This window comes from Bison bison, unplaced genomic scaffold (assembly GCF_000754665.1).
Source record: "Bison bison bison isolate TAMUID 2011002044 unplaced genomic scaffold, Bison_UMD1.0 scf7180017864143, whole genome shotgun sequence".
Lineage (NCBI taxonomy): Eukaryota > Metazoa > Chordata > Mammalia > Artiodactyla > Bovidae > Bison > Bison bison.
In genome coordinates, this window is record NW_011494715.1 from 4,046,712 (window position 1) to 4,069,850 (window position 23,139).

Below are 23,139 nucleotides of genomic sequence, written 5' to 3' on the forward strand. Positions count from 1 at the left end.
GGAGATCAGCCCTGGGATTCTTCGGAAGGAATGATGCTAAAGCTGAAACTCCAATACTTTGGCCACCTCATGCGCAGAGTTGACTCATTGGAAAAGACTCTGATGCTGGGAGGGATTGGGGGCAGGAGGAGAAGGGGACGACTGAGGATGAGATGGCTGGATGGCATCACCAACTCAATAGACATGGGTTTGGGTGGACTCCGGGAGTTGGTGATGGACAGGGAGGCCTGGTGTGCTGCGATTCGTGGGGTTGCAAAGAGTCAGACACGACTGAGCAACTGAACTGAACTGTTCTTAATATTAACTATTTTATTGCTAAAAAATGCTAAACATCATCTGAGCCTTTAGTGAGTCATAATCTTTCTGCTGGTGAAGGATTCAAAATATTGAGAATTACCAAAATGCAAGAGAGATATGAAGTGACCAAAAGCTGTTGGAAAAAATGGCACTTACAGACTTGCTTGACATAGGATTGCCACAAACATTCAATCTGTAAACAAAATGCAATATCTAGGAAATACAATAAGATGAAACACAATAAGTCAGGTATTCCTTTAAAATACTTTTGGAACACAGCACCACTCATTCACTGATGTATTATGTTTTCATGATACAACAGAGTGGAGTAACTGCAACAAAGACTTCATGCCCCACAAAGCCTAATACATTCACTGCTGGGTCCCTTACGTAACTCAGTCCACTATTAACCATATTGTGTTCCCATCCATGAACATATATCTCCATTTATTTAGATGTCCTTTAACTTCTCTCAGCAATGCTTTGTGTTTCTCTGCCCTTTTGTTAATTTTCTTACTAAGTGTCTTATCCATTTTAAGGCTGTGCTGTGCAGTGCTGAGTCGCTTAGTCATGTCACGAATTAGTTTGTGAACACTTATACCAAGCAATCTTGCTAACCTTACTAGTTCTAGTTATTTTATTGATTTCTGCTCTTATTTTTTATTATTTCATTCTCTCAAGTTACTTTGCTCATTTTTTCCCCAGTTTCTTAAGCTGGAGCTTAAGTTGGTGAATTTATTAGACCTTTTTTCCTGTTTCACATAGGTGCTTTAACATTGTGTCTCTCTAAAGACTGCTTTAGCTGTAGTCTACAAATTTTGATATTATCATTCAGCTAAAAATATTTCCTAATTTCCCTTCTGATTTACAGACTATTTACAAGTATTTCCTTTAATCTAGAAATACTCTGGGTATTCCTCAATACCTTGTGTGTTAGTCACTCAGTTGTGTCCGACTCTGTGACCCCATGGACTGTAGCTCGCCAGGCTTCTCTGTCCTCCGAATTCTCCAGGCAAGAATACTGAAGTGGGCTGCCATTCCCTTCTCCAAGAGATCTTCCCAACCTAGGATCGAACCCGGGTCTCCTGCATTGTAGGCAGATTCTTTTATCATCTAAGCCACCAGTGCTAACTGATTTCTAATATAATTCCTCTGTGGTCAGAGACTATAATCTGTATGGTTTCAAGCCTTTGAAGTTTATGTAACAGCCCAGCATATGTTCTCTCTTGGATAACACAATGTGCTCTTGCATACTGTTCATTCTGCAGAAGTCAGGAGTGGTATTCAGTGAATATCAGATAGTGCTGTTCAGATTCCCTTTCTACTCATTTTGTTGTTTTGTTTTAGTCTAGTTGTTCTGTTACTTGCTGAGAGGGCAGTTTAAACAATCTACTATGACCACAGAACTTTCTTTATTTTCATCAGTTTAGGCTATAAAAATATATACCATTATATTGTCCTGATCAATTTCATCATTATGGAATGATCTCTTTATTTCATAATATTCTGTGTCTTGAAGTTTTTCATTTTAATCTGAAATTAATAAAGCAACTTCTTTTTTATACTCATTATTTTCATGGCAAATTTTCTCCACCTATTTATTTTCAATCTGTCTCTTTATATTCTAAATGCATCTCTTCCAAAAAACTGCAGAGGGAGGAACACTGCCAAATTCATTCTACAAGGCCACCTGATACCAAAACCAGACAAAAAGAGAAAATTAGAGGCCCAAATCACTGATGAACAGAGATGCGAAACTCTTCAACAAAATACTAGCAAACCAAACCAGACAACACATTAAAAGGATTATAGACCATGATTAAGTGGGATTTATCCTAGGGATGCAAGGATTCTTCAATATATGCCAGTCAAACAGGTGAACAGAAGAATAAAAAATCACACGATCATCCCAACAGATACAGAAAAGTCTTTCAACAAAATTCAACACCCATTTATGATAAAAAAAAAACTCTTCAGAAAGTAGGCATAGAGAGACCTACGTCAACATAATAAAGGCCATATATGGCAAACCCACAACAAATATTATTCTCAATGGTGAAAACTGAAAGCATTTCCTCTAAGATCCGGAACAAGACAAGAGTGTCCACTCTCACCGCTGTTTTTCAACATAGTCTTGGAAGTCCTAGCCACAGCAATCAGAGAAGAAAAATAAAAGGAATAAAAGTAGGAAAAGAACAAGTAAACTGTCAATGTTTGCAGAAGACATGACACTATACATAGGAAATCCTAAAGAGGCCACCAGAAAACCACTAGAGCTAAGCAATGAATTTAGTAAAGTTGCAGGATATAAAATTAATGCACAAAAATTCTTGCATTCCTATACATTAACAATAAAAGATCAGAAAGAGAAATTAAGGAAATAATCCCCTTTAACATTGCAACAAAAATTATAAAATACCTAGGAATAACCTACCTAAGGAGGCAAAACACCCATATGCAGAAAACTATAAGATATTAATGAAAGATATCAAAGATGACACAAACAGAGAGACATATACCATGTTCTTAGACTGGAAGAATCAATATTTTTAACATGACTATACTACCCAAAGCAATCTAAAGATTCATTGCAATTCCTATCAAATTACCAATGGCATTTTTCACAGAACTAGAACAGAAAGTTTTATAATTTGTATGGAAACACAAAAGACCCTGAATAGCCAAAGCAATCTTGAGAAAGAAAAACAGAGCTGGAGGAATCAGGCTTCCTGACATCAGTCTATACTACAAAGTTACAGTAATCAACAGGGTATGGTCTGGGCACAAAACCAGAAATATAAACCAATGGAACTCCAGGGACAGAAAGCCCAGAGATAAACCCATGTGCATCTGGTCACCTGATTTATGACAAAGGAGGCAAGAATATACAATGGAGAAAAAACAGCCTCTTCAAAAAGTGGTGCCGGGAAAACTGGACAGCTACATGTAAAAGAACGAAATTAGAACACTACCTAATACCATTCACAAAAATAAACTCAAAATGGATCAAAGACTTCAATGTAAGGCCAGACACTATAAAATTCTTAAAGGAAAATAGAGGCACAACACTCTCTGATATAATTTGCATCAGTATCTTTTTGGATTTATCTCTTATGGTAATAAAAAAAAAAGTAAACAAATGGGACCTAGTGAAACTTGGAAGTTTTTGCACAGCAAAGGAAACCATGAACAAGATGAAATGACAGCCCTCAGAGCAGGAGAAAGTATTGCAAATGCAGCTCAATATAAAAAAAAAATAAACAACCCAATCAAAAAATGGGCATAAGACCTAAACAGCTCTTTCTCCAAAGAAGACACACAGATGGCCAACCAACACACGAAAAGATACTCGACATCACTAGTTATCAGAGAAATGCAAATCCAAACTACAGTGAGATATTACCCCTTACCTATCAGAATGGCCATCATCTATAACCGATGATGAAGATGTGGAGAAAAGGAAACCCTCTTGCACTGTTGCTGGAAATAAAAACTGGTTCACCTGCTATGGAGAACAACGTGAAGGTTCCTTAAAAAACTAAAAAAACACTACCATATGACCCAGCAATCCCACTACTGGGCACATACCCTGAGAAAACCATAATTCAAGACACATACCCCAATGTTCACTGCACACAATTACAGTCACCAGCCACTTAGATGTCCATTGACAGATGAATGGATAAAGACGTTTGCCGGGGTCCAGCCCCGGCTGATCCAGGGTATTTGAAGGAGAGACGGCGTAGGCGAGGATCAGGAAACAATTGCTTAATTAAACGTTAATTAAGGATATAAAGAGTAATAGGATGAGGATAGCTCAGTGAGTAAATTCAGTGGAGAAAAGAGGCTGAGTAGCTTGGTTTACGCGGGAGACCAATAAAACTTCAAGACAAGAAGTTTGCATCACTTACGTAGGCCGCAGGCATCCTTCTGTTCTCCCGAAGGAGAGGAGACACTGAGGCCTCCCCGGTCGGATCTTAGAAGCCCAGGCATAATTAGTAAGCATGGCGGGGTCCGCGCTCCAGATGGAGACTCAGCCAGAGGGAGAGAGAGAGCGACATGGGGAGACCAAGTTTTGGTGAACAAGGCACGCACTTTATTTTCCAAAGTAGTTTTTATACCTTACGTTGTGCATAGAGGATAATGGGGGAAGGGGTGGAGTCATGCAGGGACAGCAGTTCCTGGTCCTAATCGAAACCAGGCTTTCAAACTTATCATATGCAAAAGTTCAGGTGATTTACATCATCTTCTGGCCAGGAGGCCTGTTAACATTTTAAGAAACTTATTTTTTCTAAAGGTGATTATTCTAAAGTCAGGCACCAGCCTCCAAAAAAAGCATTGGACAAAGCTGCATTCCAATAGGGCAAAGGTGAGGTGGGCTCAATCAAGAAAAGAATTAACTCAAGGGTCCAAGGTTACAAACACTGAGGCTACTACTTACATTTCTATACACCCATTATATCAATCAATACACTGCCAAGGACACAGCAGGTAAGGGATATGGAGACTTAGCAGCAAACATTGGCCCAATAAGTGAAAAACCCTTCACCAATACAATTTCTAATCAATCTTTTAACTACTCAAAAGAATCTGTGTTTAGACAGTTTAGAACATCTCCTGCCTCTCACAGTTGGGAGGCTCTGAACAATCACATGTGGCCGGAAAAACCTATTCAGGCAGGCTAGAGGATTTACAAAGGAGTTTGTAGGTTAAACACTGTCACACCCAGGAATTATTAACTGGAACTGTAAGCTAACTCTTTTTTCAGAGAGAGGTAGTGGGGGAGAGCCCCCCGTAAAGTCAGAGGTTTAGGTGAAAGCACAAGCAGAAAGTAGGCAGACTCTGGTTTTGGGGGTATATGCTCGAGAATTTCCAGGGGGACTCCTGAGGCTCGATCCCGCCTTTGCGTATGCTGAGCCTCCTTCCTCATGAAGGGCGGAGTTCCTCATGCTGGCTCCCGGCAGTGATAGACTTCTAGTTGAGCTATTCCAGATCCTGAAAGATGATGCTGTGGAAAGTGTTGCACTCAATATGCAATATGCACTCAATATGCAATATGCTGACTCCCGGCAGACGTTGTGATACATACATATATATATATGTACACAACGGAATATCAGTCATTAAAAGGAATGAATTTGAGTCAATTGAAACAAGGTGGATGAACCTCTTTCTCATATGGAAAGAGAAAACAACTGCAGTATGGTACTGTGTATACATGGCATCTAGAAAAACGGCACTGATGAACTAACTGCAGGGCAGGAATAGACACACAGACGGTCTTGTGGATGCAGAGGAGGAAATGAATCAAGAGAGCAGCACTGACAGATACACACCACCACGTGCAAAAACAGCTGATGGGAAGCTGCCACGTAACACAGGGGCCAAGCCCGGCGCTCTGTGACACACGCTCTGTGACACGCGCTCTGTGACACGTGCTCTGTGACACACGCTCTGTGACAGCCTGGGAGGGGATGCTGGGGGAGAGAGCCTCAGGAGGGAGGGCATGTATATACACACTTACGCCTGATTTGTGTTGTTGTATAGCAGAAACCAACACAATATTGTAAAGCAATTATTCTCCAATTAAAAAAATTAAGTTAAAAAAAAGAATGAATGTGCAAATAAACAGATAAAACTACCACCTTAAAAAAGAAAAGAAAATGTGAGTTGTCTTTATAACAACAGGCTCTCTAGAGTTTATAACTCACGGCAAAAGTTATCTAGTTAGGGCCTTCTGAATATAGCCTCCAAATAAAAATAGGACAAGCTGAAAAAAAAAAAAGTGGTACCTAGATACAATGGAATATTCCTCAGCTGTAAGAAGGAATGAAACTGGCTCCCTGGACACTAAGGGGCGAGTGGGGGAAGCATGAACTGGGGGACTGGGGCTGACACGCACACACTACTGACACTACGTGGAAACAGGTGACCAGTGAGAACCTACTGTGCGGCCCAGGGAGCCTCACTCAGGCTCTACGGCGACGTAAACGGGAAGGCTGCCCAGAAAGGGGTGCACATACAGGAACAGCTGACGCACTCTGCTGTACAGCGGAGACTAACACAACGTAGAGAACCTATACTCCAATAAAAACTATTTAAAAATAAGAACACAAAATGCACCTCTGTACACAGCATATATTTCAATTTTACTTTTTCTTTCTTTAGCTGCTTCAACAGCTTGCAGAACCTCAGTCCTCTGATCAGGGACTGAACCCAGGCCCTCAGCAGTGAAAGCCTGGAATCTTAACTACTAGGCTACCAGGGAACTCCCTTGCTTTTTTCCTTTAATTCATTCTGACAATCTCTGTGTTTTACTTGGGGTGTTAAGCTCAGTAATACTAAATATTGATATTGCTGGATTTTAGTCTAGCATTTATTTTGTTTGCCCCTTCATTTTTTAATTGCTATTTCTTCTTTCCCACTTTCTTTTGAACTACTTTTTAGAACTCCACTTTAATATATTAACTTTAAATCACATCTCTTAACATTTTTAAGTGATTGCTCAGACCACCTTTCCTGCCTCCTGAGAAATCTGTATACAGGTCAAGAAGCAACAGTTAGAACTGGACACGGAATAACAGAGTGGTTCCAAATTGGGAAAGGAGTACGTCAAGGCTATATATTGTCACCCTGTTTATTTAACTTATATGCAGAATACATCATGCAAAATGCCAGGCTGGATGAAGCACAAGCTGGAATCAAGATTTCCGGGAGAGATATCAATAACCTCAGATATACAGATGACACCACCCTTGTGACATAAAGCGAAGAAGAACTAAAGTGCCTTTTGATGAAAGTGAAAAGAGGAGAGTGAAAAAGCTGGCTTAAAAAACTCAACATTCAAAAAACAAAGATTATGGCATCCGGTCCCATCATTTCATGGCAAATAGGTGGGGAAATAATGGAAAGAGTGACAGACTTTATTTTCTGGGCTCCAAAATCACTGTAGATGGTGACTGCCGCCATGAAATTAAACAACGCTTGATCCTTGGAAGAAAAGCTATGACCAACCTAGACAGCATATTAAAAAGCAGGGACATTACTTTGCCAAGAAAGGTCCGTCTAGTCAAAGCTTTGGCTTTTCCAGTAGTCATGTATGGATGTGAGAGTTGGACCATAAAGAAAGCTGAGAACCAGAATTGATGCTCTTGACCTGTGAGAATGAGAAGACTCTTGAGAGTTCATTGGACTGCAAGGAGATCCAACCAGTCAATCCTAAAGGAAATAAACCCTGAATATTCACCGGAAGGACTGATGCTGAAGCTGAAACTCCAATACTTTGGCCACCTGATGCGAAGAGCCGACTCACTAGAAAAGACCCTGATGCTGGGAAAGACTGAAGGTAGGAGGAGAAGGGAATGACAGAGGATGAGATGGTTGGATCGCCTCACACACTTGATGGACATGAGTTTGAGCAAGCTCCGGGAGTTGGTGATGGACATGGAAGCCTGGCGTGCTGCAGTCCATAGAGTCGCAAACAGTCGGACACAACTGAGCCAATGAACTGAACTGACTCTATGATTACTTTTACTGAGCTGAAGTGACAAGGACAATCATTCTCAACTAGGGGTGATTTTGCCTCGAGGGAACATTTGTTAATGAGTGGAGACAATTGGGGGTTGGAGAAGACCACTGCTGACATCTAGTGGTAGACCAGGGATACTGCCAAACACCCTACAATGCACAGGACAGCTTCTCACAACAAAGAATTATACAGCCCACAGGTCAACAGTGCCAAGTTTGAGAAACTTCTCCAGGGATTATAATATATACTGTTAACTTAAACATTAGCCCATGTTACATAACATGTAAAAACTCTGAAACTGTATAGGTCTATGTATCCATTCAGAGAGACAGGCATACCAGACCACCTGACCTACCTCTTGAGAAACCTGTATGCAGGTCAGGAAGCAACAGTTAGAATTGGACATGGAACAACAGACTGGTTCCAAATAGGAAAAGGAGTACGTCAAGGCTGTATATAGTCACCCTGCTTATTTAACTTATATGCAGAGTACATCATGAGAAATGCTGGGCTGGAGGAAGCACAAGCTGGAATCAAGATTGCAGGGAGAAATATCAGTAACCTCAGATATGCAGATGACACCACTCTTATGGCAGAAAGTGAAGAGAAATTAAAGAGCCTCTTGATGAAAGTGAAAGAGGAGAGTGAAAAACTTGGCTTAAAGCTCAACATTCAGAAAACTAAGATCATGGCATCTGGTCCCATCACTTCATGGCAGATAGATGGGGAAACAGTGCAAACAGTGGCTGACTGTATTTTTCTGGGCTCCAAAATCACTGCAGATGGTGACTGCAGCCATGAAATTAAAAGACGCTTACTCCTTGGAAGGAAAGTTATGACCAACCTAGACAGCATATTAAAAAGCAGAGACATTATTTTGCCAACAAAGGTCCGTCTGGTCAAGGCTATGGTTTTTCCAGTGGTCATGTATGGATGTAAAGGTTGGACTATAAAGAAAGCTGAGCGCCGAAGGATTGATGCTTTTGAACTGTGGTGTTGGAGAAGACTCTTGAGAGTCCCTTGGACTGCAAGGAGATCCAACCAGTCCATCCTAAAGGAGATCAGTCCTAGGTGTTCATTGGAAGGACTGATGTTGAAGCTGTAGCTCCAATACTTTGGCCACCTGATGTGAAGAGCTGACTCATTGGAAAAGACCCTGATGCTGGGAAAGATTGAGGGCAGGAGGAGAAGGGGACAACAGAGGATGAGATGGTTGGATGGCATCATCGACTTGATGGACATGGGTTTGGGTGGACTCTGGGAGCTGGTGATGGACAGGGAGGTCTGGTGTGCTGCGGTTCACGGGGTCGCGAAGAGTCGGACACGACTGACCCGCTCAGCCACCCCACACCCATGTTTAACGACATCGTTTCTGTGTAACATGTCTACACACCATAAATACCACAGAGGCAGTGCTATAGTTCTTGTTTTAGTCATACATATTTTAAAGACATTAAAAAGAAAAAATAGCTGGTTATATTTAATTATACCATTTCCAATATTCTTCAATTATTTTGAATATTCAGGTTTCTCTCTGGTATTATTTCCCTTTAGTCTGAATAACTTCTTTTAACATTTCTTATAGAGAAAGTCTCTTAGTGATAAGTTCTTAGTTTCTTTTTATCTGAAAATGTTGTCTCACCTTCTTCCTTGTGAGATATTTTCACCAGATACAGAATTCAGGGTTGATAGGCTTTTTACCTTTCAGCACTTTTTAATAGAAGTTTTGTTGGGACTTCCGTGGTGGTCCAGTGGTTAAGAATCTGCCCTGTGATGACGCAGGGGTCAAGGGTTTGATCCCTGGTCAGGGAAGAAGTTGCAGAGCAACTAAGCTGGACCACTGTAACTACTCAGCCTACATTTTTGGAGCCCATGCGCCACACCTAGAGAGCCCGTGGCCCACAGCAAAAGACTGCACACGGTGCAATAAAGGTCCCGTGTGCCACAACCAAGACCCGATACAACTAAATATACTCTTTAAAAATAAATAAAATTTAAAATATAGAAGTTTTATCATGTCGTCTCCATAAATTCTGATAAAGAGTACATGGTCATCTGAATTATCTCTGTATGTAATGTGTTGTTATTAACTGGCAACTTTCAAGATCTTCATTTGACCATTGTTCTTTGACAATTTGACTATCATGTTCCTAGCCTGATTTTTCTCATACTCATCCTGTTTGGGGCTTGCTGAACTTTTTGAACTTATAAAATTGACCAAATTTTTAGCTTCTGAACATGATTTCTTTAAATGTTTTTCCTACCTATTGTCTATTCTCTCTTGGGTCTGTAATTACACACACGCTAGCCATTTTGCTCCACAGGTTTCTGAGGCTCTGTTTTCCATAATTTCCCATCTCCTTTATTTCTCCAAATAATTTCTATTGCTCTAGCTTCAATTTTACTGATTCTGTCCTGTCATCTCCTCTCTGCTATTTAACCAGGTGAACATTTTATTTCAGATATATATTTTCAAAAAATGCTGAGGGTTCATTTGACTCTTTTTAGCATTTCTATTTCTCTGTTAAGATTTCCTGTCTTGTCTCTCATTTGAAACATATTTACCTTTATGGAAAATCGAGCAATTTAAACAGCTGCTCTAAAGACCTTGAATGATCAAACATTTCAACATCTGAGGCATCTTGGGACTGGTACTTGTTGACTGTCTTTTTTTTCTTTTTTTGATAGACTCTTTTTCTTGAGAATGGGTCATAGTATGAGTCATAATATCCAACTTTGGATTATATCCTATATTCACTGTGAATTTTATGTTGCAGAAAATCTGCATTCCGTTAAACACCTTTGAAGAGTGTTTTACAAGGAATTAGCTTCTTCAGACAAACCACAAACTTCATAACATCTGAGATGCATGGCAACTCAGATCAAGCAATGGTTCAGGAGTCAGCCAGAGATTCAGGATTCCACACAGAATCAAGGTTCCCCTCTTGTGGCTCTCTGGTTCCTCCCACCAGAGAGAAAGTGGGCTTTCCATTAGGCTGTTAGCTGTCCGGCACCATCAATGCCGTTAACTGTGCGAACTTCAGGACAAAGCCCCAAAAAAGGAAATTTACTCTGCCATTCACTTCCTCTAAGTTTTTCCTCCCCTCCCTCTAAAATACGCTGCTTTCTGTTCACTCACCAGAGCTTCAAGTTTTTCTGCTTTATTCATAGTTTGTCACTGATATCTGCAGGAGATCTTGTCAGACAGGGGCTACTCAACCATTACCTGACCATCATCTTTTTTGTATATAATTTCTGAAGTGGTAGACTGGGGAAGTACAGATATATACTGTGTATGTGCATTTCAACAAAGTATCCGAAATAGTATTTTATTATATCCTAGAATAAAAGTATGTTAAAAGGGGAGGAACTCTTACATTTGTCATTTGTCCAACACTTTGATTTTATAGACATGGAAACAAAGTCCCAGAAAGTCAAGCAGTCAACATTAACATCTGGGATGCAATGTAAATGATTTGAGAGATAGTTTGAGCACTCTGTCTTCTCAATACCACATATCTCTTTTGGATATAACAGAGAAGTAGGGACTGGCTAATACTACTCAAAAAGTTTTTTAGACAATCAAAAAAACCTTCCTTAAGGAATACCAATGAAGTGATATGTGTCTACCTGATGGAGGATTTCAGTGATATAAAGACTTGACATAACTTTGTCCTGTCCTGCACAAATGCACACATTCCTACATTTATTGACTTGACAAATACCTACTGCTTGCAAACCATGTACTAGGAATGCAGCAGGGAACAAGAACGGCATGGTCCCCAGCCTCCGAAAGTTTGTATTCTAGCAGCTTGTATTCTAGCTCAGGAGACAATAAACAATGAAAAGAAGCTTTCACACTGGTGACCCCCTCCTACTTGAAACTCGCTCTTCCCTTGGCTTTTTCCTCCACTCGTCCCTACACGGTTAGTCCTTGGTCCCTACTGACATTAGACGTTTTCCCTCAGTAATCTCAACTTCTGCCTGTGATTCTCACAATGTACACACTGATGACTCTCAATTTTTCATTTTTAACAGAGATCTCTCAAGCTCTAAACTATCTCTTATACATATTCAATGATGTGCACCACACAGGCCCTTCGAATTTGCCGTCTTCAAAACTGAACTCCACTCACTCCCTGTCGTGCACATTTCTCTGTCTTTCCCATCTCAGTAGTAAAACCTAGACGCCTCTGCCTGTTTTACCTCTCGTGTCCAGTGAGTGGGTCGCCAACTCCTTTTAATTTCACTTCCTGAAACTTTCTGCACTACAACCCCTCTGTTACTGATCCAATCATTACTTCAGTAGCCTCCTAAGCAGTTTCCCAGCATTTTGCATCAGAATTGCTTTGCTCTAACACAAATCTAATAATGTCATTTCCTCCGTGCCTTCATAAGTAATTTAATTCTGAAAGAGGCCAATGGAACTTTGGGCTACCTTAAAGTATCAGCAATAGTTCCAATCTACACTAAATGTTATGAGTGCTATCTTTTATGAGAATCAGTGACAAACTGAAGGTCTTGCCGAGAAAAGCAATCAAGACAGGGTGTGGCCCTGAGTTCAGTGGTATGAGAAAAGGCTGAAGTAAATACTCATATTTAATCTAGAGAAAAGAAAACTTAGTGGGGACATAAAACTTAATTTGAAGAACTATTTACAGTAGAGGAATAAGACAACCTGAGTACCACAGGCCACGTCAGAAACACGGGGTCTGAGTGCAGGGATGTCAGCTCAGTACCAGGACGGTGACACCGACTGGGACGCTGTGTGATGCTGCAAATCCTCTCACACTAGAGACTCTGCAAGCAGGAGCTGGACAAGCACATCATGGATGCTGTCAGCACACAGGACTTCTGAGCACAACAGGAGACTGATCTGAACGTCGGCTTGCTGAATGTAGACTTAGAGTGATTCACTTATGGCACCTAACCACAAGAGGAATAATTTACACTGATATTTTCTGGATAACCAGGAAAATCATCCAGACATCTTCCTTCCTGATCAAATTCGGACTGCCGTTTTCCACCTAGGAAGTAACTACGGATTCCTCTAAGGTAGCCATCAGGTAGTAGTCAATTGATATGAAAGAAAAGCAGCATGCATTTGAGAATGTTTACTATGTAGTTTTTAATGCTATAAAGACCTTGAAAATAAATGTAAATACAGGCAGCACAAGCTATATAAAAATGCTCTATACGCAAGAATATAAAATTCCCCTTCCTTTTTCACTTTGCTGCTATGGACGTCTTTGTTCTTCAAATTTCATGGCACCTGGTCGCTACTTCTTGATCTCTCAGGACCCATTTACAGAGGTATAGAAGAAAAAGTTAAAAAAAAATTTTTTTTTGCAGACCAAAAGCATCTGCTTATTGGACAACTCTAGGTTCTTTCTTAATAAGATACAGCCATTTCTTTTTTGAGGTATCTGTATATTTTGGCCAGCTAAGAGTGAAGGGGAAGGCACACTCAATGCAAGACACAAATGTTTCTCGTTTGGTTCAATCAAAAAACCTTTGTAAGTAGCATCCCACGCAGGGATTGGTTCAAGATGGCACAGTAAGAGGACATGCACTCAGCTCCTCCTGAGAGAGCACTGAAATCACAGTTACTGAACAACCATCAAGAGGAGAACGCTGGAATCCACCAAAACAGATACCCCATGTCCAAAGACAAAGGAGAAGTACACCAGTCTTAGTAACCCAAATCATGAAATCACAAGAACTATCCCACAGGAAGAAATCGATACACATGGTTTTCTGATGCTCTCCGGGGTACAGAGTGAGTTCAACAGACTTCTGGGGGGATGGCTCAGAACCTAATTACTATATATAAAACTGCTTCTATGGAATACTTTTAAAACACCCCCAAATTAAAACAGGTCAGGACTATCTTTATGAAGATCTTAATGCTTTATCAGCAAGTCTACTAGAAGGAAAATTACTTAAGCTGTAGCACTGAGAACAATTATGCAAATCTTTGAATGGCAGAGGCTGCAGCACTAATAGCTATTAGCTACTTCTTTTACTTGTCAAAAGGAAGCGATCATTTTCACCAGTAAAGTGCTGCGTTATTTCTCATTACCCATTAATTCTCTCAAAAGTTACTCACAGCTGAAGAGTAGAGTTCAAACTCTTGCTCAGGGAGGAAAGAATGCCAGCCATCTTCTATCACTTCAAACATGGGCCGGTAAAAGAAAGGATACATCAGAGTGATGGAGTCCAGGGTAGATAACGCCTACGGGAAAAAAGAAGTAAAGAAAGAAAAAAGGAACGTGTCACAATTCCAAGCATTTTCTAATTTCCAAATTGATATTCATCAAATATGGCCTAAAATGATGGACACCTAATACACTTCTCTAACATTATATTTATCACTAGATACAATTATACCTTATTTTCAGCCTCTAACACGGTATCTGGCACATAACACTCAATTAGCATTTGCTGAATTAACAAAATAACAAAACAATGTGCACACCTATTCTAGAAGAAAAATGGAAAAAACTTCTTCTTGAGACCATGTAATAAGGCCTAATGAAAAGGTCCAAATGTTTCTGGGGATTAGAGAACAGGCTGCAGTTAATCAGTAAGGCCTTGGCTCAAAATCCAGTTATTAACTACATATGTAAGTTACTTAAAACCAGAGTTTCTGAGCAATTGTAAAAAAAGCTTAGTAGGCAAAGAGTCAGACTGCTGGACTCAAATTCCAGATGCCAGCGCCAACAGTGGTATTGCGTGACGCGGCCACTCCGGGCCGCAGCTGTCAATGGAGGAAATAACTCCAGAGGGCCGCGCCTAGGGCTGCTGAGGCATTAAGAGAATGTGTGCAGCAGGGCTAGGACGGTACCGGACACACAGCAAGCTCTAATTTCAGCTACGGTATGCTCCACATAGCCTCCATCAACGTGAAACTGCCTCCATTCCTGGAGTGAGCAGATGCCCTCACACCTTCATGCTACGCTAACCCCTCTCAAACTGGGGCAGTAACTCTGTGGTCCCAAAGTGAGCCTAGAGGCCATCTGGAGTACAAGGCCAAGGAATCCTGACTAGATGAGGAGCTGAGAGACGGAACGTCCCCTGTCACCTGGCAGTTTCATCCTCCTGACAGGGGAGTTTTAGAAAGCATTTCTATGGCTAGAAAAAACAAAGGCACCAAAATCAATTAGCACAATTCAAACTGCTGTAATTTTGGAGACACTCAGCTGGAGGGGCGTGAGGGGGCCAACATCATGCTAACATCCCCAAGCTCTCAGAGAAAAGCTACCTCCTTCTAAGTCACAGAAAGATCAGGTCAGTAGAACCTTTATTTAATTTTTAAATTTTATTATTTTACTACTTAAAAAATATTCTTTGCAGTATTAAAAAATTTTTTCAGCTTTGCTGTGGTATAAATTGATAAATAAAATGTAAAATATTTCTAACGTACAATGTGATTTTTGATACACAAACACACTGTAAAAGAGTTCCCCCCTTGAGTTAATTAACACATCCATCACCTCACATATTTACCCTCTGTTGTTGCTTTTGAGAACATTTAAGTTGTACTCTCTTGGCAAATTTCAGTTACATAATACAGTGTTATCAACTATAGTCTATGTTATACATTAGATTCCCAGGTCTGTAACTTTGACCAGCCTCTCCCTATTTCACCCACCCCTAGCCCCGGGAAACCACTTTTCTACTCCCTGTTTCTGTGTGTTTCCCTTTTCTGTTTTTGAGATTCCACATATAAGTGATACCATGCAATATCTGTCTCTGTCTGGCTTGCTTCACTCAGCACCACGCCCTGCAGTCTCACCCACTGTTTGTTCAGGCCATTCTCCGTGTGGCTGTTCCCACTGACAGGACTGCTTTCCTTTGATGGCTGAGTACTATCCCACTGTGTGTGTGCATGTGTGCACGCACTGTGTGTATAATCTTCTTTATTCATCCATCCATCAACAGACACTTAGGTTTTTATATTCTTTGAATATTATGAATAATGCTGCAATGAACATGGGAGTACAGATATCTCTTTAAAACAATCATTTTGTTTCCTTCAGATATACACCGAGAAGTGGGATTGCTAGATCAAAGATCCTTTTTCAATTTCTTGAGGAACCTCCATACTATATTAATAGTGACTGGTACAATCATTATTTTAAATCCATGTTCACAAACATTCCAGCAGGCAATAAGCACTCAGACTTGTCATGATTACATTTCATGTAGCTAGAGACAGAACTTTTCCTTTAAACACATTAATGCTCAAAGAAATAAAGTCATTTCAACCCTAAAAGACAACCGAAACTACACATAAAAAAATGGTTCATCAGACTTCCTACTATAATTTAGAAAACTGAGCACTTGCCAGTTATTCTTCCAATGGGATTCTACTTAGGGTAGCAGATTTTGATTATATGAATTTTGATAACAAAGAATAGCTCAACTATGCTTTATAAGAATTCACTTATTACTACCAAATTATATCAAGCTGTGTGGAGGGACAGAGGAAAACTGGACGCCAGGACAAGGCCAGAGGCCAAGCACACCGTGTGCATGCACTCTGCTGGGAAAACAATCAACAGAGAGTTCATTTTCTAAGGTCAAATCACAAGAGTGGCTCAGCATTTGCGGCTTCTTCTCAGCCATAAGGGCTTCTCTGTAGTCAGTCAGTTTCTACAGAGTTTTACATAATATTTAATATGTATAGCTAAATAAGCAACTGATTAGTGTCAAATGCTAACAAAGCTAAATGCCATCAGAGTGGGGTAATAGGCTTTTTTGCCCTGTTTCTTCACCACAGGCAATTTCACTAACATCCACCGGCTATCTTACAAGTTATAAAAGGGATAAGAAAAAAAAAATGTGCATGGGTCAGTGAAAATCCAACCCCACAACTGAAAAAAAAATAACATGCTCAACTGAAGTGGGTGAGTGGCACTACCTGGCCCAAAGAGCAAGACAGCATTTCCCTTCAACAGCCTAGAACGCACAGTGTGATTCTCACTCACGTCAACAAATTCAGCCAAGTCAGCATTCCTATGTTATTTCCAATGATAAATATGTAACACAAAGAGTTCAGCTTATCTTCTTGTTTTCATAAGAAAAACTTAGCAAAAGCAGAAAGAAAAATACTACATGCCATTTTCTCAGTACCATAACAGTTCTTCTATTTCTGTTTTTTTTTGTTTAAAAGCCAAAGGAAATCCTAGTTACAGGTTTAAGCCTTTCTGCCTCCTTTTAATAGTTAAGCCAATAGCATTTATTCTGCACACAAAGCCCATATTAGGCACTCAAAGACAGAAGGAAAAAAAACTCAATGTGTCTCTATAATTATCTAGAAAATACTATAAACGTAAAGTTAACTGCTATAATTTAGTGGTAATGATGTAAAATAAAGCAATTTTAAAAATGAGTATATACCAAAAGAGTTGGTTGAAGTGAGAAAGAAAATAGTGTGTCCCTTGGACTGCAAGGAGATCCAACCAGTCCGTCCTAAAGGAGATCAGTCCTGGGTGTTCATTGGAAGGACTGATGCTGAAGCTGAAACTCCAATACTTTGGCCACCTCATGCGAAGAGTTGACTCATTGGAAAAGACTCTGATGCTGGGAAGGATTGGGGGCAGGAGGGAAAGGGGACGACAGAGGATGAGATGGCTGGATGGCATCACTGACTCGATGGACGTGAGTCTCAGTGAACTCCGGAGTTGGTGATGGACAGGGAGGCCTGGCGTGCTGCGATTCATGGGGTCACAAAGAGTCGGACACGACTGAGCAACTGAACTGAACTGAACTGATTCAATTTAAACACTAAATTATCCAAGTAAAATTTCTATTATTTCTAATCTGGACATATGTTCGCTATCATTTCTATAAATATAAAATGAACACATCCTATCTCAAACAAACAGGATATACGGAAATTCAAATTTACTAAAAACAAACAAAAGACTACAATCATTAGTGATAATTACTTGCTTTACAAAAGAAATAAGATTTTCAAAAAGTCTCAACATTTAGAAACACACAATGGAATATTATTCACCCTTAAAAGGGAAGGAGATCCTGTCACATGCTACAACATAGATGAACCCAGAAGAATAAGTAACATTAATAACTTCTCTAAGTCAATAAAATCTTTTTACACTCCTGTAACAATGATTCAGGGTAAGGCTTTGCGTTCAGTCTTCCAGATTTGAGCCACAGAACACGACTCAAATGATATTTATCTAAAAGAGAAACATAAGAGTTACAGTGAATCCGAAAATAAAGTTCCTTCTTTTATCACATTTTGTTTCCAAAACACGTACCTCAATGGAACTGGCTATATTCAAACATTCTTCCATTCCAGGAATATCCAACTGAATAATTCGAAAATCCTTACATTTTATGATGATGGTACCCAGTGGTCCCACAAATCTATAAAAAAATCATAAATTATGCTTAAGGACATATATACTCCCAACGCAAAGTATATGATTATTTCTTCAAAAAGAGGTGGTTAGTCGTAATCACCAGCTATACAGGCAGACCTCGTTTTATTGTGCTCACTTTACTGAGCTTCCCAGATGGTGTGTTTTTTAAAGACTGAATGTTTGCTGCAACTTTGTGTCCGGCAAGTCTGTTGGCACCATTTTTCTAATAGCATTTGCTCACTTCTCTCTGCATCACATTTTGGTAATTGTTACATTACCCAAGCCTTATTATTGTTGTTGCTATTCTGTTATACTTGTCACTGTGCCTTATCATCAGTGATCTTTGATATTACTACTGTAACTGTTTTGCGGCCCCAGTAACCTGCCCATATATGACAGCAAACTTAACTGATAAATAAGTGTCTTCTGACTGCTTGACCAACTGGCTGTTTCCCCATCTCTCTCCCTTTCCTCAGGCCTCCCTATTTCCTTAAACACAACAATATTGAAATTAAGCCAATTAATAACTCTATAATGCCCTCTAAGAGCTCAAAGGAAAGGAAGAGTCACACATCTCACTTTTTTACATCAAAAGCTAAAAAAGATTAAGCTTAGTAAGGAAGCCATGTCAGTTGAAATAGGTCAAAAGTTAGGCCTCTTATTAGCCAAATAGTTAGCAAGTTGTGAATGCAAAGGGAAGTCCTTGAAGGAAATTAAAACTGCTACTCGAGTGAAAATAAGAATGATAAGAAAACAAAAAAAGCCTAAGTGCTGATAGAAAGTTTTAAGATCAGTCAGCCATAACATTACCTTAAGTCAAAGCCTAATCCAGAGCAAGGCCCCTACTCTAATTCTCTAAAGATGGAGACAGGAAAGAAACCTATTAGAGAAAAGTCTGAAGCAAGCAGAGGTTTGTTCATGAGATTTAAGGAAAGAAGCTGTCTCCATCACATAAAAGAAAGCAGCAAGTGCTGATGTAGAAGCAGCAGCAAGTTATCCAGATACAGTTAAGGTAATTCATGAAGGTGGTTGCATCAAACAACAGATTTTCAATGTAGACAAAACAGCCTAGGGCTTTCCTATTGGCCCAGTGGTAAAGAATCCACCTGCCAATGCAGGAGACACGGGTTCCATACCTGGTCCAGGAAGATCCCACATGCTATGAAGCAACTACGCCCATGCACCACAACCACTGACCCTGTGCTCTAGAGCCCGGGAGCCACAACTACCGAAGCTCGTGCACCCTAGAGCCCGTGCTCCACGGCGAGAGCGGTCAGCGCAACAAGAAGCCCACGCACGGCAGTGAAGAGAAGCCCCCGCTCGCCGCAGCTAGAGAAAAGCGCAGCCCAACAGGGAAGACCCAGCGCAGCCAAAAATAAATAAAACCTTTTAAAAAGCAGCCTTATATTGGAAGAAGATGGCATCTAGGACTTCAACAGCTAGAAAGAAGTCAATGCTTGGCTTCCAAGATTTTAAGGGCAGATATACTCTCTTCTGAGAGGATAATGTGGGTGGTGAATTAAAGCTGATGCCAGTGCTCATTTACCATTTCCAAAGTCTGAGGGCCCTGAAAAATTATGTTAAATCTACTGTGCCTGTGCTCTATAAACGGAACGACAAAGCCTGGATGACAGCACATCTGTTTATAACAGGGTTAACTGAGTATGTTAAGCTCTCGGTTGAGAGCCACTGTTCAGAAAGAAAGATTCTTTTCAAAACACTACTACTCCTGAGGAGGCACCTGGTCACCTCCTATCTGAAGGAGACATACGATGACATACACGTTGTTTTCATGCCGGTCAACACAATGCCCATTCTGGAGACTGTGGATCCGACTTTGAAAACCTCTGGAAAGGATTCACCATTCTAGATGCCATTAAGAATATTTGTGCTTCACGGGAAGAGGTCAAAATATTAACATTACCAGGAGTGTGGAAGAAGTTGACTCTAACTCTGATGGATGATGTTGAGGAGTTCAAGAGTTCAGTGGAGGAAGTCACTGCAGATGTGGTGGAAATAGCAAGAGAAATAGAAGTAGCATGTGAAGATGTGAATGAACTGCTGTAGTCTCATGATAAAACTTTAATGGATAAGGGTTAGGGTTAGGGTTAGGGTTTAGGGTTAGGATTAGGGTTAGGGTTAGAGTTGAACCAAGTGTTTTCTTGAAATGGAGTCTACCCCTGGTAAAGATTGTTGAAATGACAACAAAGAAATCTGAATATTACGTAAGCTTAGCTGATAAAGCAGCAAGAAGGTTTGAGAAGACTGATTCTAATTTTGAGGAAAGTTCTATTGTGGGGAAAAATGCTATCAAACAGCACTGCATGCTTCAGACAGATTGTTCATGAAAGGAAAGAGTCAATCAATGTGGCAAACTTCATTCTTGTCTTATTTTAAGAAATTGTCAGAGCCACCTCAACCTTCAGCACCCACCACTCTGATCAGTCAGGGTTAATCAGCATTGAGGCAAGACCCGCCACTGGCAAAACGGTTACAACTCACTGAAGGCTCAGATGATGACTGCCATTTTGTTTAGCAATAAAGTATTTTTAAATTAAAAAATATATTTTTTTCAGATATAATGCTATTGCACAGTTAACAGACTACAGCACAGTGTATCACAACTTTTATATGCATTTGGAAACCAAAATATTGACGTGATTTATTGAGGTAGTCTCCAGACTACCAAACACACAACACCTCTGCTGTGTGCCTGTATTCGACTTCCTTCTTCTCCCTTACTAGTTTAATGAAGGAAGAACCTCATGCCTCCATCATTAAAATCTGAGCCATGAATTACTTAAAATACATATATTAAAAATTTTTAATATATAAAGTCATTCACACTAGGCCAATTCATTTAGTGGAGATTATTAGGAGTCTCACTTCAAAGAATAAGAAAAATAAAACTGTAGTTGATGTATTAAGTGTTCGTATAGAGATATGTCTGAAGCATATGAAAAACTGTTCATTTCAGATTTCACTTCCCTCCAAATTTGCAACAGTTGATTTGAAAAATAAGTATCTTTTTTCCCAGTCTTTAAAACCTATTAACTTGCAATATCTATTCTAAGTCAAGGAAAACTTCAGAGTAAATGCCATATCTAATCATAAATTTTGTTATCACTAAGTTTTGAATAAATTTATCTTACCTTAGTTGGGACTTTTGTCTTCCTTCTCCTGATGTTTTCTTTTGTCTATACTTGTTGATAGCTCTGATTTTCCTTTTGCTTTGCCACAAATTGCCCCAGTTCTTTCACATTAATACTTGTGAATATTCCCTAAACTATGACTTCTTATACTGATCCAGAACTGGTAATTGTATTTATACTGTGCCTAGTTTAGGAAGAAGACTCCTACAGCTACTCTTCCTGAATTCTGTAAATACCTCCATCCCCAACATCACTGCGGATTTGGATAAGCGAAAGTTATCAACATGGGTCAAATCCTAGCAAGAAAATTCCATCAGATATCCATAACTGGTCAATACAGTGGAATGCCTCTTATAAAGTATATTTTGAAAAGTCATATTCTTGTCACTTCCACTTCTGGCAAAGTTTGAATTTCAGGGACCATGTTTACCCTACTACCCGAAACAACTAAAATAAGGAGGCAAAATATAAGGAAGAACCATTTTCAAGACGCTGAACATCAAACAACAATTTTTAAGACATGGAACAAAGATCTCTGGGAGATGAGAAACAAGATGAGTCTGATGACTGCCCCAGTGCACTGTTTTGAGATTTTCCGAGTTATAGTGAAGGGAGGGAAGAATTGGGTGGGGCTGATAGTCTGAGAAGACCATCTATATTACAAAAGAAGGGAATTAATGAAGAAAATTTGGGTCTCAAATTAGTGACCTCAGATTCCACTATACTAGAAATATACCAGCAAGTTGAATCCAAAGCAGAGACTATTAAATAACAAAGATAAGAGAGGAAAAAATTAATTAAAAAAAGAGACAAGAGAAGATTGTAGGGAAAAACAAAGCAAAAATGACTGCTTCAAAAGATCATTTAAGAGTGATAATCTTCTAGGCAGACATTAGGAAAACAGAAAGTCACAATCTAACAATGTCAGAAATGAGAGAGGTTACAATCATATAGACTCCACAGACACTCAAAAATACTAAGGGAATATTAGGAACAATTTTATGCCAATAAATTCAACAATGTAAATGATACGGACAAATTTCAAAGAAGACACAAACTACTAAAGATCATTCAAGAACAAATAACTTGGTTAATTCTTTATCTGATAAATAAACTGAAATTTTCATTAAAATGTTTCCCACAAAGAAAACTCCAGTCCTGGGTGGCTTCACTGATGAATTCCATAAAATATTTAAGGAAAAAATACTATCAACTCAAGAAAAATTCTTCCAGAAAACTGAAAAAGAGACATTTACTTCTCAATTCACACCTAAAGCCTGGCATTTTCCTAATACAAAAACCAAAGACATGACAAGACAACTACAGAGCAACAGCCCTCATAAACTAGATATAAAATTTCTAAACAAAACATTAGCAAGTTAAATCCAACAATACATAAAAGGATAATCATGAGTAACTCAGGTTTACTGCAGAAATGCATGGCAGTTTTAACAGAATGTTACTGTGTTAAACTGAAAAAGAAAAACCATACTCTCATCTCAACAAATATACAAAATGCATGACAAAATCCCACAGCCATTCAAGACTCTAAAATGAAACAAAACAACCTAACTCTCAGCCAACTAAGAACAGAAGTGAACTTCTTCAACCTGAAAAACAGCACTTACCAAAAGCAACTCTACCACTAAGAGTATGCTGCTGCTGCTAAGTCGCTGTCTGACTCTGTGCAACCCCATAGACGGCAGCCCACCAGGCTCCCCTGTCCCTGGGATTCTCCAGGCAAGAACAGTGGAGTGGGTTGCCA

At 39.7% G+C, this 23,139-nt stretch overlaps 1 protein-coding gene across 1 annotated transcript in view; it reads right to left on the minus strand.

Annotated features, from left to right (window-relative positions):
• The window catches only part of MTMR9 (myotubularin related protein 9), a 73,711-nt gene that overhangs the window by 25,929 nt on the left and 24,643 nt on the right, over positions 1–23,139 (minus strand). The window contains exons 2-3 of the mRNA XM_010840277.1: positions 18,118–18,226; positions 13,935–14,060 (exon numbers count right to left, since the gene is read on the minus strand). Coding sequence (XP_010838579.1) covers positions 13,935–14,060; positions 18,118–18,226 — 235 coding nt within the window. The remainder of the gene's footprint in view (positions 1–13,934; positions 14,061–18,117; positions 18,227–23,139) is intronic.